This window comes from Rhea pennata, chromosome 8, assembly GCF_028389875.1.
Source record: "Rhea pennata isolate bPtePen1 chromosome 8, bPtePen1.pri, whole genome shotgun sequence".
Lineage (NCBI taxonomy): Eukaryota > Metazoa > Chordata > Aves > Rheiformes > Rheidae > Rhea > Rhea pennata.
This window is the reverse complement of record NC_084670.1, coordinates 19,262,986-19,277,868: the sequence shown is the minus strand read 5'-3', so window position 1 is coordinate 19,277,868 and position 14,883 is coordinate 19,262,986. Positions and strand designations below refer to the sequence as shown.

At 37.0% G+C, this 14,883-nt stretch overlaps 1 protein-coding gene across 8 annotated transcripts in view; it reads left to right on the top strand.

The window, feature by feature from the left end:
- The window catches only part of EVI5 (ecotropic viral integration site 5), an 87,340-nt gene that overhangs the window by 37,013 nt on the left and 35,444 nt on the right, over positions 1-14,883 (top strand). For all 8 annotated transcript variants that reach the window (XM_062581563.1, XM_062581569.1, XM_062581561.1 and 5 more), the window contains 5 exons: positions 1,188-1,322; positions 3,382-3,522; positions 4,095-4,253; positions 5,981-6,127; positions 9,106-9,201. In XM_062581563.1, the coding sequence (XP_062437547.1) occupies positions 1,188-1,322; positions 3,382-3,522; positions 4,095-4,253; positions 5,981-6,127; positions 9,106-9,201 (678 nt within the window). The remainder of the gene's footprint in view (positions 1-1,187; positions 1,323-3,381; positions 3,523-4,094; positions 4,254-5,980; positions 6,128-9,105; positions 9,202-14,883) is intronic.

The following is a 14,883-nucleotide window of genomic DNA, read 5'->3' as shown; positions in this document are numbered from 1 at the left end:
TTTCATACCCTATCTGAACTGGAATCTGGAACAAGAGTCCATCTGAGTTGCTGTATGCACCATAGATAAACATGTATAAACAGCCAGGGAAGATCAAAGCTGTTTCCTGTTCCCTGCCTCTGCATGTTGTTTCATGTGCTGATTATGCTCCATATCATGCGAAGCATTTGAACCAATGCATCAGCATAGTCCACTCTTCTCTCTTTATGTTCAGATTGGGGCTACCTCCACCACTTGCTGAGGCAAAGTCATAGTGGGATTTGAAGATAATAGAAATAGTTTGGTATGAGGGAAAGTTGATAGTGAGCAGGACCGTCAGTGACCGATACTACAATTATTTTTGTACATTAACAGCCTTCCCTGTGCGTTCAGCTATTGAGTTAAGTAGGAGGGACATTTAATTTTTAAATGTATAGCCTCACTAAAGAAACTAAAGGCTTTATGCAAAAGGTGTGTTTGCCTTTTAAGGCTTTGTGTGTATCCCCTCCTTTATAGTTTCACAGTGAGCTGTATCCTGCATTTTTAAAGAAATATAACTTAAAGTAACAACTTCAGCTGAGTTAACATGCTGAAATTATACTGTGCCATGAAGAAAAGTTCAACTGGCATGCAAGTGCTTCTAAAGAAAGTGTGGTTACATGTTGTATATCTTTTGTCCTATTTGTCTTCAGTTTGTGCACTGTGGTCAGGGAAGAAGGGGAAAAAACAAAGTGACAATAAATTAGAGCATATGAGATTTACCATAAAGCCAAGATTGTGGGATGTTTATGCCGAATCAAAGTTTAACTGTGATTAGGATCAAGGGAAATACTTGCATTATGCAAATAACTAGTCTTTCCCAAACCTGTATGTTTCTGCGTATCATAGAATAACTACAGATACTTTAAACTTTTCAGTCCATAAAAATGAGGAAATGTAAGGTATTTCTCATCATTAATAGTAGGGGTCTCAGTTTGGTCCTGCACATTTGGAATTATGCATTAGGATTCTGTGCCTTAGGATTCCTGGTTTTAGCAGTCTGGATGGGCATGTGAGTAGACCTGTATAAGGTAAACTCTTTTGTTGATTTTAAGTTAATAATCCTAATCTTAAGCATTTGAATTTAATTTTCTCTCCAAATCTGGCACATAAACCCCTTTTCAAATAGTTGGTGCTTCATACTAAATATATTTCTGCAAACTTTGTAGCATAAATGCAGTTCACGATACAGTGAAGACTTTGTGCTTCAGCTGGAAAAAGAGTTGGTCCAAGCCAGGCTGAGTGAAGCTGAGTCCCACTGTGCCCTGAAGGAGATGCAAGATAAAGTTCTAGAGATGGAAAAGGTAAATCAGACCCAGAATCCTTAGTGTAAAATAGCACTGAAGATAGAATTCAGGTCTCTGTAATTCTCTGCTTACCTCTGCTCTAGAATCTTCTGTCATGTTTTCCTAACTGCAAAATGCTTTTCAAAGCTGAAACTAATGCAGTCAAACCAAGCAATGTTTGCTCTGGGAGATGTGTGTGAAGAACAGGTCACTTGCAGGCTTTAGGAACAGGGGGCAGTTTCAGTGTTCCCGTTCCCAGGTCTTGTAGTTCTGTTTCTCTCCAAATTCTTCACATTATGGGCAGGGAAAAAAAATACCTCAGCTGTTCAGTATCAAAATCTCTAACTTGGATGCCAGCCAAAGCCATGTCTGACACCTTACTAATGCCAGAGCTCTGGCTGTACTGAAACCAGCTGTCAAACATTTACCTTCCTTTGAAGAAAAGTTTGACTGTAAAATAAAAGAAAAATACTAAATGACCTAACACAAGTCATTCTTCCAGTCATATTATATTGGCTTGGGAAACTGCTTCTTCCTGCAAACTTTAAAGAGCTATACTCAAGGACTGACCAGAACTTACTAGTTATTTTAAATAAGTAAAAAACTTGACTCTAGTGAGTTAATAAAATTATCTGAAAGACCTGATAGGAATCTAACAGGCCAGTAGGGTGATAGCTCTTACTGTGCTGAACATCAGTAAGAATTCTACATCTGAAGTGTTGTGCAAAATTCAATGAGAGAATGCTTTTTTTTATTTAACCTTCTTTAATGTGAAGGTAGTGTTTACCAAATATTTAAATATGAAGAATATCTGTAGAAGGTGGGGGGGAGGGAACTTAATGGGCAAACCTAGATGGGAAGTAGTATTCAGTCAAGCATAACTGAATCCAGGCACATGGGAAATGACTTGGAGTAACCTCCAAACTCCTGTAAATACAGCTCTCTGCTGCTGTTATACTGGTGTGCCATGTAACCTGAGAAAACTTTAACCCAGGAGTTGCATGAATGTGCTGACACTGATTTGTCAAGAACAAACCTATCACATCTTACTCTTGCCAAAACTTGCAGCTCATAATTGGAAACATTTCAGAGATGCTAATAAATAATTAGCATTATGAGAATCAGAGACAATCATGTACTTCATTTTCTGCTTTTAAAAAAAATCTACTGTCACAATATTATATACCCCCCAAATACTTGATCATTACTACTGAAAAAATACAGTAAAGTGATGAAACACAGTTCAACTTTGAGTATTTGACCATTTAAACAATTCATAGAGCTCAGTGTAGGGAAATTGTAGTTTGGATAGGCTATATGTCCTTTTTCTTCCCATCTGTTTCTTTGCAATGCTTTCATTATACTTCCATTATTTTACTTTCTCCGGGTAACTCCTGCCGTTAACATGTTTCTTATTTTCCTACTTTGTTTAGCTTTTTCATCTTGCTACTTTTTCTCATGTGTTTTTGTATATACATCCATGCACTTTCATCCATAGGGCCTTCTCTTGGCTGTTGTTACAAATCTCAATGGACACTTCCTTTTTTTTTTTTTTTTGACATATCTTTCTGCTATTGCAAAGGCAGATTACCTGCTTTCCAAAATCTAAATTTCCACTTACTCTTTCTTGGTAAGTCTAAATAACAGAACTATAAGAGTTTAATTCATTTTTTGCTTTACTTTTATTAACTACTCTAAAGTCTTTCAGATTTCTCTCCATATTTTTGGTATGATAACACTTCCCATATTTTTGATGACACAATACCAAAAACAGTGTAAATGATGCAATTCTGCAGACTAGCTATGCTAGAATTATCATCAAAGGAAATCTAGAAGTCAGAATATCTAGTCTTAAGGGGTTTTTTTTATTTTTGTAGTTGACAGTTGAAAGATACATATTCACACTTATTCTATACAAGAATTAAATATTTTGAGGGATTTGGTTTTAGAGGGGTGTGTCAGTAAGAAATTTCAGTTAGTAACAAGAGTTATCATTCTGTGTATATGTTTTTGGAGCAGTTCTCACTAAACACAATTTTACCCAAAAACATGTTTAAGAAGATCTTACCTGTTTCAGAGGAACAGCTCTCTACCTGATGAAGAAAATGTTGCTAGATTACAAGAAGAACTGATTGCAGTAAAATTAAGGGAAGCAGAAGCTCTGATGGGTCTCAAAGAACTAAGGCAGCAAGTCAAAGATTTGGAAGAACACTGGCAGGTATGGGTAGTAATATATATATATTTTTTTTTAATGAATTCAATGAATGATAATAAAGCAAAGTACAATAATACAAAAATTTTTAAGATGTAGATGTCAAATAGGCTTGATCCCCAAATAGCAGTTTCTATCAGGAGAGGAAGTCTTTAAGTTGTCACAAGAAACTTCACTTCAAAGGTATGTTAGAAATTGGTCCCAAGGTGTTACAGGTGGCAGAAAGATTTGTGTTACCAACTAACCATTTTGGTAGAAAGGAAGTACCCGACCAGGAAATGAAAGTAGGCTCTGACTTCAGTGACTTTAGCTAAAGATAGACAAAGTTGTTCATCAGGGTGTACTTGCAATTGACCAACTTTCTGCAGTTGGACTCTCCTGTCTTCAACTTCTTGTTTCTCAGTTCTTAACATGGTAAATTTGCATAGATTTCCAATTGTTATGGTGAACAGTAACGCTATAGCCATGTAACCTGTACAACTGTGAGATGCCAAAGAGATCTTTGAAGCAAAGTGTTATCTTCAGTGACTGAACACTAGGAAAGATTAGATTTGTCAAGTGATGACATGTTGTTTTAGCGTCATCTAGCTCGCACAACTGGAAGATGGAAAGATCCTCCCAGAAAAAATGCAGTGAATGAACTACAGGATGAACTCATGACAGTCCGATTGAGAGAAGCAGAAACTCAGGCAGAACTAAGAGAGATCAAACAAAGAATGATGGAGATGGAAACACAGGTAGGATATTGAACACTAGCATGTGTGAACTGAGCTGAATACTGGCAAATTGGATATCAAATGATAGATACCAGATGGTCTTTACCGTCTCTGTCCATGTCTACAGTTTCTAAATGTGTATTTTTTTATGCTGTTGGAGGGAATCTAGTGCATGCAGTCCAATTTACTTTGTCTTCAGCTACTTGCAGGACTAAGCTTCCTGAACTTCCTGAATTTCTCATTTATACTAATCAGTTAATCCTTATGTGTGAATCTGAATTGACCTGTAACTGGTACTGCCACAAAAGTAGGCTTAAGGCATATTAAATTTTCCAAGCTTTTGCCTAACTGATTCTGATATAATAATTCTAATTCTCTAAATGGCTGTGTTTGTTCTTCTGGTGAAATTACCTATTCTAGAATATCTACTGAAGGACATGAGTCTGGTTACTAACCTGGGGTTTTGCTGCGAGACAGTTTTGTGGCGTCAGTTTTTAGCAGAAGCTTTACCTTTCATCTGTTGGAAAACATGAATTTAGTATTGCCAAGACTCTTACAGAAAAGGCAAAAATAACTTGTCTTTCAGGATCTTTTTTCTGTAACTAGAGAATAATTTGTTAAATAAACAAATCCAAAATGGCGGTGTGTTAAAGTGGGCAATTTTATATGACATTACAGAAGTCTCGGCTGAATCTGTCAATAAGCACAGCGTGCGGCTGATTAAGGATTTGTAACAGGCTTTTGAGAAATCTTTCCTTGAAATATATGCTAAATATAACTGATACTTGAAGGGAGACCTGTGCATCCAAAAGGTGCAAAGAACTCGAATGAAAAACTGTGCTTCACTCAACAAATTTTTTCAATCCCAGAAACCAGCAGCGCATCCATATGTACTCCCTTGAAGAGAGACAGGTTACCTACAAGGCACACAGTTGATTATTTCTGACAAAGGCACCAATTTCATCTATGCTAACTAAATAAAAAGTTTCATCTTGTCTTAATTTTTTCAATTTTCATCGAAGTGTTAATACTTCTTCGCTAGTGTAAGTCTTTCCCCCTCAGTTAACCAGCGTCTTTGTTTCAGTCAGTAGGGGGCACAGTTATCCTGCTCTGTGAATTAGGTGAACTCAAATCACGGGACCTTTAGCTAGTTCATTTCAGTGTGTTATGCACTGAGTCCTTCCATATGCTTGTACTGTTTAACTATCCTTTGAACAAAACATGGTTACATACTGGTTTATCCGTAGTTTCATACAAAACCCGTGCATCTTGTACTAACTTACTGATCTTAACTATGGTTGCATATTTCTGTGAGGAGTTCATGGGACAGATGTGCATATAGCATTTCTGGCTAGCTGGTGCTTCTTGGATGTTTCAGCTTGTTGCTGTAATTAGGATGCAAGTTCACAAAGGCTTTGACTTTACTGAAGTAAAAGGTTAGAGAAGACAGATGTACAGTAGCCCGAGAGCTAACATTCTCACAGGGCATTCTGTTATTTTAGCACACTCTGAATGTGATGGTTGTAAAACAAATGTGATGCAAATTCTCCTGGTTACATTTAGAAACTGAAAATTCTGAATGATTTTTTCATTGAAAACCTTTTAACGAATGATCTGTTAACCCTGTTTAAAAGAAATGCTCTTGGAGATCCAAATATGTATGTATAGGCACCTTTCTTGTCAGATCTTAGGTGGCAAATCTATATCTAAGATCTTCTTTTAACATTTTTTTTTCTTGTAAACATCAGAATCAGATCAACAGTAACCACTTACGGAGGGCAGAACAAGAGGTTACCAGCCTACAGGGGAAAGTACAGTATCTTTCTGCACAGAACAAAGGACTTCTTGCTCAGTTGAGTGAAGCAAAACGAAGGCAAGCAGAGATTGAATGCAAGGTAAACAGCATCACAAATAGACTATTTGTGTACTAACATAGATATGTTTTGTGTTGTACACTACTGTTGAATAGAACTGAGTCTTTAGTGGGAAGTAAAAATCACAAAAACAAAACTTGCTTTTACTGATTTGACAATGTCATCTTGATTTTACCATCTCATAAAAAACATTTGAGGTTTTGACAGAACTGTTTCTTTGTGGTCCCACAAAGATAAACTTTTACTTTGAAGTGTGGTTCTACTTAGAAAAGTGTCTGTGTGCATAGTATGTACAAGAGGCACCCTCTTATTCAACAGATTCTCATTACTGTGTACTTCAACTGACTTTAAGGACGGAAAAGATTCATTGCTTCAACCCTGACTGTTACTGCAGAATTCCTCCAGGTTCAAAAAAGGAAATAAAATTAGCATTTGAATAGATAGGCATATGGAAGAGGGTATTAGAGTATTCATTGCCTAACAGTAACTAGTCTTTAAGGGGTCAAATCCAAAAAGCTGGGCAAAGTAGCCCCTATAAATGTGCAAACGAGAGCCTAGTATGATGTTTGAATCTCAGGTTTATTAGTTGATGTTGTAACTAAATCTGTAACTAGTCTCTAATACAATTTCTCTTTATAAATTGTGCAAATGTAATATGATATTATAATAAAGTAGTAGTCCTACATGCTTGCTTATTTTAAACTTGATGAAAAATTTCCTGAAATTTGTAGACACGTTTGTTTTTAAAATAGACAAATCACTGCAGATCACTACAGCTAAGCCATTTTTGTTAGACATGGAAAACTTTGAAACAGAACATATTTACTTATATCTATTTTTCACAACATGTATGAATAGTATTTTATAAAGTCGACTAAAGAGCTGAACAGTCAGTAACTTCTGAATAATATCATTATTGTGTTAAAACAGTACCATAATGTGAGAGAAATTATCAAACTATCACTTACAAAACTAGCTATAAATTGTCAACTTCAAATAACGGTATAACAGCATTGACTTTCAAGTTGTTCATGATCCTACGTTAGTCTTTTCTGCTAATTTAATCAAACATTTTTATGGGTGCTGCTTATGTTTCTGTGCTCATTTGTTCAGAGCACAGTTATGTGAGTGTTCTTCTATTTTTTCCCCTATATACATGCATTTTACTTGAGATTCCTACACTAAAGAGTACATTGCCTGTAATTCTATCAAAGGGTTCTGATGGCAGTATAAACCAAGGGTGTAGCTTGAGTGGTTTATCACTGTCACTAAAGCCTAGAGATGAAATTACATCCATATTGATATGCATAGTTCTGTTACAATATCCTACTTTTTACAGATTTTCTTAAATTTCTTTTTTCCAAATGCATAAATCTGACCAATTGAGTTGCACTGTAAACTCTGACCTTGTGTTCATTACTCAGCCATATTGTATAGTTTTATTTGGCAATTTTTTTTTTGCTGTTTTCTAGGGGTACCTGAATCTAAAGTGCAGGGAAGACAACTTTTACTGCTTATCAAACTCCATCACAAGCTTTTAAGAAACAGCCAACTGAATCTTAACTATAAGAATTTGGTTCCATTATTTTGTTTACCATAACCACTTCTCAAGTTTCTTAATGACTTAAGTGTCATTATTTAATGCTGAGATGATGCTTATTGATTTCATTTTTTAAAAAATATGCCTGCTCTTGGTATATGCCTTAATGACGTATGAGTGTTTTTCATTTAATCTGAAACTTTATTTGCCTTTTTGATACTTAAGATCCTAATTAATCTTTAAGAGATTGAGAGAGTGTAGTCAATATTACTTTGAAGTTGTTATCTGTGACTGCAAACAGAATAATATATCTTTAACCCAGAGCCTGAATTAATATATTAAGCCTATTCTCACTGTGATATTTTTGCATGGAGAGTTATGTTGTAAAATGGCTTCTGCATTGCTTCTATAGCAAGCACTTCATTTCAAACTGGTTTTTGAAACACAGCACTAATTTTTCAAGCAATAGTTATATAGAGAAGAATTAAAAATGCAGAACAAAAGATTTATACTTTTTCCCTAGCCTTGCCTTTCCTTCTACATCAGCTTCCATGGTAATTATTGAGGACGTGCATGCTCTGTTTCAGTGGAAGCATCAGCACCATCCAGTGCAACACTGACACTACCAGTGCTGTTTAGAGTTGCACAGTTGGTGTGCTCTGCGAGCAAGTGTGTCTGAGCCTAGGCTGCCTCTTCCAGAGGAACGTGCGCTTCAGCTGAAAGTAATGCTGACTCAGCATCTGTGATGCTTCTCTCAGCGGCAGTGCTGAGCTGGTGACAATGTAATGTCAGTCATTCTGGAGCCTTGAGGAATTGCCTCGCAGAACAGAAACAAAGACATGTCCTTCTGTGTTTTGTCCAAACCTAAATGCATGTCACTGAACTTTCACTGGAACTCCGGTTGCAGGTTATGGGCATTAGAATTTTATTGCAAAATATCTTGCATGCCTTTGTTGTAGGCTGTCACTGAGGTACCTGGATGTCAATGAAGTTCTTGGTTTTTTTTTTTTTTTTGGGGGGGGCGGGGGGTTGGAAGAGAATGGTAATGAAGTAAGTCATCTTGTGAAGCCTTTATTGCTGTTTTTTATAAACAAACTCTAAAGCTGAAGAATGAACAGGTCTTTATCATGTTGACACTCTAAAGTGTTTACAGTATAATATTTCTGGAATGCAAGATGTCTGTTGCATGGGCCTGGTTACATCATGTGTTTTCAAAATTGCATCAATGTTTATTAGATGAATATAGCTTAGAATTGTTATTAGATAATTACATGAACCGAACGATTAAAATTAAATTTGGGGTTTTTCTTAGAGTATGACATATCAACAGGTATGATTCTTCAGCAGTGTTTTTTAAGGTATGTTGTTTGCCTACCCAGTTTTGGGTGAAAACAGTGTCCAGTCTGTACTCAGCTGAAAGGGACAATACTGGTTGGTTTTAATCTATCACTTCTTTCAGAGCAAAGAAGAAGTTATGGCAGCAAGGCTCCGTGAGGCAGACCGCATTGCAGCTGTGGCTGAGCTCCAGCAGCATATTGCAGAATTAGAAATCCAGGTAACAAGTGATAGCATTAAATGTACACCTTGATATTGATGACTTTTATGCTTTGTGGGTTTTTTCCTTCCTCTGCTTCCTTTTCTTTTCAACCTACTCTGAACAAAGCACTGCTTTGCAAAGTGGGATAATGCTGTCTTGCTGAATGTGCCCCTTTTATAAAACAAAGGCCTTAAATCTTCCTCATGAGCATATTTCTGAGCAGGTAATTGTTGCTTTGGTACAAGTGCCACACAACAGGTAACATTCTCTTAAATTGACTTTCATGTTTGTGTTTTCTTGTGAAATCTTGCCAGTTAATGTATCATATTGAAAACGTCCTCTATCCAAAAAGCCACATTTTGGTTCTAGCAGCCATCCTTGCCTGTGTTTGCTTTCCTGCTCAACCAGTATTGGAGGATTTGTTGTGAACTCTTACTACTTGTATTTAAATCCTGAAAACAGAAATGCTATTTAGTGCAGCCATGTCATTGTAGTATCTGAAGATGCATCCTTTGGCCCTTGTGCTGTTTCTTATATTTTCAGTTCCTTTTGGAGCTTCCATTCTACTGTGAGCTCACTGCTCCCTTGCTCTGAGAATCATGAATGACTTCTTTTCTCTATTTTGGGGGGCTTTGAGAAATTCTGGTGCTTTACTGTACTCTACCCTTCCTTTATTCAGTCACTATTGTTTTATTTAAATTTTGCTTTGTTCATCTGTGAAGAATTCTTTTGTTTTTTATTCCTCTGTTATAAGCTACTTACTCTCTAGTGTTTTTACTTTTAATGGAATTACTAGTGTCCATTTTTCTTCTGAAATCTTGTGCTCAAGGTGATTTTACTGTATTAGTGTCCGAACCTTTTTTCCCTCTGATTTCTCAATTACTTAAGTATTTTTAGTCTCTTCCTACATGGAATCAGCGTCTTTTTAGACTTTTATTTTTATTCCTATTTCAACCTTGGTAACAATTTTGCTTTGAGCATAAGGAGGATGTGCAGTAACATATTCTCATATTATCTCTATAATATCAACTTGAATTGTATAAATGACTGTATACAAATAAATTTAATAGAGCTTGCATAAAAAATTCTTCACTTTGAATAGTTTTCCTGTAGTGCAGCAGGCACTGAATTTATTGAAAGATAAAGCAATCATTTTAATCACATAATGTTTAGATAATGCTGTAATCAGTACATTAGAAATACTTAGATAAGTAAAGTAAGCATTGCATATGAATCACTTATTTTCTAGCAAGATAACATGAAAATAGCTGAATTCAGGTCAATGTCTTGTGTTAACTTTAAACTTTATTTTTAGTAAAATGTTGGTTTTAAACCATGTGATTTCATAGGTCAGAAGTAGCCAGTAGCCTGTTCTGACTTATTTCTTCTTTAGAATAGCCTTTAAATGCTGTCCTGCTTCCTTTGTTTGACTAACATGGGTCTTCCAGAAAGCCCTCTAGTCTTCATTTTATGAAGTCAAGGTGATGAATCCAACCATGATCTGTTTCTGTACCCTGTTAGAATTTTGTGCTGATGTTTTTTTAATGCAAATATGCCTGACTTAGTGTTTTCTTTGGTCTTGACTGATCAAATCATCAGTGCTCAATCACTTTGTAGCTCTTTTCTATTTCCTTCTGATTTTTTGGCATTTCTGCTTAAGCTATGGGTGCCAGCATTGTATGCAGAATTTGATAATATTTGGTCATGAAGCAAGTAAAGATAAGTGCAGGAAGGTAATTTATTTCACAAATCTGGTTTATACATCTAAAGATTACACAGTCCCTGTTTGTCATGATATTGCACTGTTGCATGTTCAGTTGTTTATCCACATCATCTCTCCTTCCACGTCATCTCACAATCACTACTTTGGACGATGCAATCTTTCAATATGTTTTTTCATTTTTCTCATTTTCTGGGTGATCTTGTATTTGTCTCCTATTAAAGTGCACTTCAAGTTTGAGTCTTCTTGTTTTTCCTAAATGATCACGTGTTAATGAGTTTGTGATCTGCAATCTCTTTCAGCAAGATTCTTTGTATCCTGTATAATTGAGAACTGCTTTGCTTTCTTTGCTTAGTCTGGAGTGTGAAGTCATTCTGTAGCTGAGTGGTTCATGTTTCTAATTTAGTAAGCTTGCTCTGGTGGTAGGCTTTGAACTATTGATCTAAAAAGTTTATACTAGTCTGAAATACAGCTTGTATGGCTGTGAAATACATGGTTGAAGTTTTAACGTATACAAACTTGCTTTAAAGTGGTTTTGCTGAAGTAAATGTTCTTCTAATGTCATTTAAGTCCAGAGTGTCAAAAGTAAATTGAAATGTTTTTATTGGGCTGTGACAGCTTTTGTAAGCTTTTACAAGTAAATAGGTATTTTTGACCAGTGGTGTTTTGTCAGCAAATATGAAACTTGTGATCAAAACTTCCTTTTTGGGTACTCATGCTCAAAGGCCTCAAACACCTGCACAAAAAAGTTATAATGGAGATGGAAAACCTAACTCCCAGAGGTAGTGAACTGTAAGAACGTGAAGCTGACCTTACAGCCTAAACTAAAACTGCCTTTTAAGGAAACAGGGCACCTAGGCATAGGGATGAGATGCTGGATAACTCTGCTGCCTCCTTCCATTCTCTTGCATTCAGCTTGTCACAGTAATAGCTGTGACCTGATATGGAGAGCAGAGGGTCTTTTAATAGTGCTTTAATGACTTGAAATACCACCTTTACCACCATAAAGTTCAAGCAGCCAGTCATGGAGTGTGGGTGTCCGTCTCAAAGTTATTACACTAAACATGGAGCATCACGAATAGGTCTGCTTGTCATATTGTTTCAGAGTTGATAAAGATGAAGGGAGGAAGTTAACTTACCGCATAACCTTCCTTTTTTGAGGGGGATGGTGCTTTTCTAAGAAGCTCTAGGGATTCAGTGCCAGGTCTGCATTTCATGGTCCATAGCAATGTTTAACCTAAATTGTGCTGTTTTCTTTTAAATGTTATCGTAGGTGTAGGTGCAAGACACTAGTGTTAAATTTGTTACAGAGTATCAGTACTCCCACATAAGAACTGATGTGACTTTACATACACAGATGCTAGATTTAAATCACAGTTTCTGGGTTACTCTTAGTTTTGTTTAGTAATAATGAGAGAGAGGAGAAATGGAATATTTAGAAACAGAATAAATTCTGTCATCGTTTAATAGAAAAATAACTTCCAAATATCATAATAAACAGACATCTTGTTTAGAGGATTACATCTTCTATATTCTAAATGCCTTTTTTTTTTTCTTGTTTGGGCATTCAGTTCCTTCTGATTTTTTTTAAACTTCTGCGTAAGCATACTGAAGTGCAAAGAATAACCCATTCCTTGATGATACTCCAAAGTAAAAGAACTGTAAGAACTGTTCTTTAGTGCAAATAACAAAACTGAAATACAATTCAACTTGTGTTCTGTATACCTAAGCCTCTGAAATAACAAAGAAAAACCCTCAAGTTGTGTATAAACACAAGTGTACTTTGTCAGCTTTTTTTTCTTTTGCCTTCTCTTCCCACCAGCACTCCCCCCAAGCCACCCCACTTACCAGTTTAGATTATAAAACCCTTGGGAAGGAAATGTGACTTGTTAATGAAGTATTTAGCAGGCTTCTGGGCTTTTAGCAGGGCATTCAAGTAAATGAAAAACATACTCTGCTTGAATTCTGAATGGCAGGGCTGTGCCTTTGCGCTAGGGAGAAGCTGTTCTCCAAATGGAGTGTCTCGCTTTGTCAAAGAGGGAAGATGAGGCTCAGCAGCACCTGACTTGCTCTGGCCAGGCTGCGCTCTGTGACCCCTTCTGTCCCATCCCTTTATAATGTGCAAAGAGGTGGGAGCCAGGAGCAAGGAATATGTCTTTATGTCTATAATCAGTCAGCAAAACCCAGAGTTTGTTTCCTCAGGGAGTTGAGGAATTGGTCTTCCATATTTTCACCTGAACTAAGTGGATAGCTGCAAGCAGCAGCAAGCATATGCCTTTAATTTCTTAATATCAGCCTTTAAAATCCTATTGCTCTTAGCCTCTGTGTGCCTTCCTAAAGCTGCCGGAAGAAAATCTACTAAACTTCTCTACTCTTTGGCCTTACAGGAAGTGCTCCTTCTGATCCCAGGTGGGCAGTCCTCTTGGTCACTCAGCAGTAATTTAAGGGTGGGGGGAAGAAAGCCCCTCCCTCACAACAGTTGAAAAAAGGACAAACAGAGAGAGAGAGAGGCTTTTGAGAAATCCAGGCAAGGCTAAATAAGTCGCGGTTCCCCCCGCCCGTTGATTACTCTAGCTTGTAACGCACATGGAGGCGCGGGCAGGCCGAGGGAGCTGAGCGGGGCAGCTGCAGGCTCTGCTCCGAGCCCTCAGCGCCGGCCCTCGGCTCGCGCCGGCTCGCGCCTTGCAGCTGCCCTCGCGAGCTCCCCGCTGCTGCTTTGGGATGGGGAGCCTTGCAGCCTGTTTGTGAAATAGGAAACTATTTTTTTTTAGACCTGAGTAATCTTAAAGGGAAAATTAGCTGTCAGAATTCATTCCTATGTTTGTTAGGCTGCTCTGGACAGGGGGTAACATCACTTCCTTCTGGTGTGCTTCCTGGCAGATTCAGAGAATTTTGTCACATTTACCCTATCGTTAACCATGTCAGAGCTCCTCTGAGAGCAACTGTAAAGGAAATCCATGATTGTGCTAGTTTTCTCCCACACAGTTTAAACTTTTAGCGCTATTTCTCTAGAATGAAGCCTTTCTATGACCTCTGTTTAATAACTTTTCCAAGTACTGACTGTTGAGTAAAGAAATTGTTTCCATCATTTCAAATTACAGGAAACTTTTTTTACTCTTATCAATAGTGGTGTGTGATGTTAGTGATGTGTTTTTTGAAAGTCTAGAATGAGTCACTGTAAAGTCACTGAGAGGACACTAGTTACCACATTTACCCTTCTCAATAAACTTCATTTACATTTTTAAAGCAGTGTCTTTTGCCAGAGTAAGAGTTTAAAAGTTTCCCCTGAAAAGGGGACTGAGATAGATTGTTAGATTTCTAAGTCAGAAAAGACCAATATAAGGGTATGGGGCAGATATTCTTTTCTTCAAGTGTTTTCAGTAAAGCTGATACATGGTGATCTCCAGAGCAGGAACTGTCTGGTGTTTCTGGATTTTAGCTACATATAAAACCGTTGGTTTTGTTTTGTGCATTTTAAGTCTGTAGATATAAATCAAAAACAACTTTAGAAGTTTTCTTGTTATTTAAAAATGGGCTATTTGCTTGTTGACATGTATTTATTTTCTTACTCTGAACTTCAAGACTGTTTAGAAAACTTTGGGCTTGTACTCCTCAGAGTGAAACACCTGCAACTGTTACTCAGATGACTTTGATCTTGTCCAACTTATACATAGAGTTTTCTTGGTCTAGCAGCATGAAAGCAGGCTTAAAGTTTGCAGTATGTTCCAAGTGTTTTCCAGGGTTTTCTGTTTCAACTTATTTTTATCATTACTACTACTATAGATGGTTTTTGTGGTTCCTATACAGTAATGTTTAGTAATAGTTTCAGTAATTTAAGAACCATGTTCTCTGGAACAGTCTGTCCCTGCACTCTTCTGTTGCCAGCTGTGCATCCTGGTCCTATGCTGAGTTTAGAAGGTCTCCACATCCTCAGTAGTTCTTGATAGACATCAACTAATGTGTTTCACAAGACCAGCTGC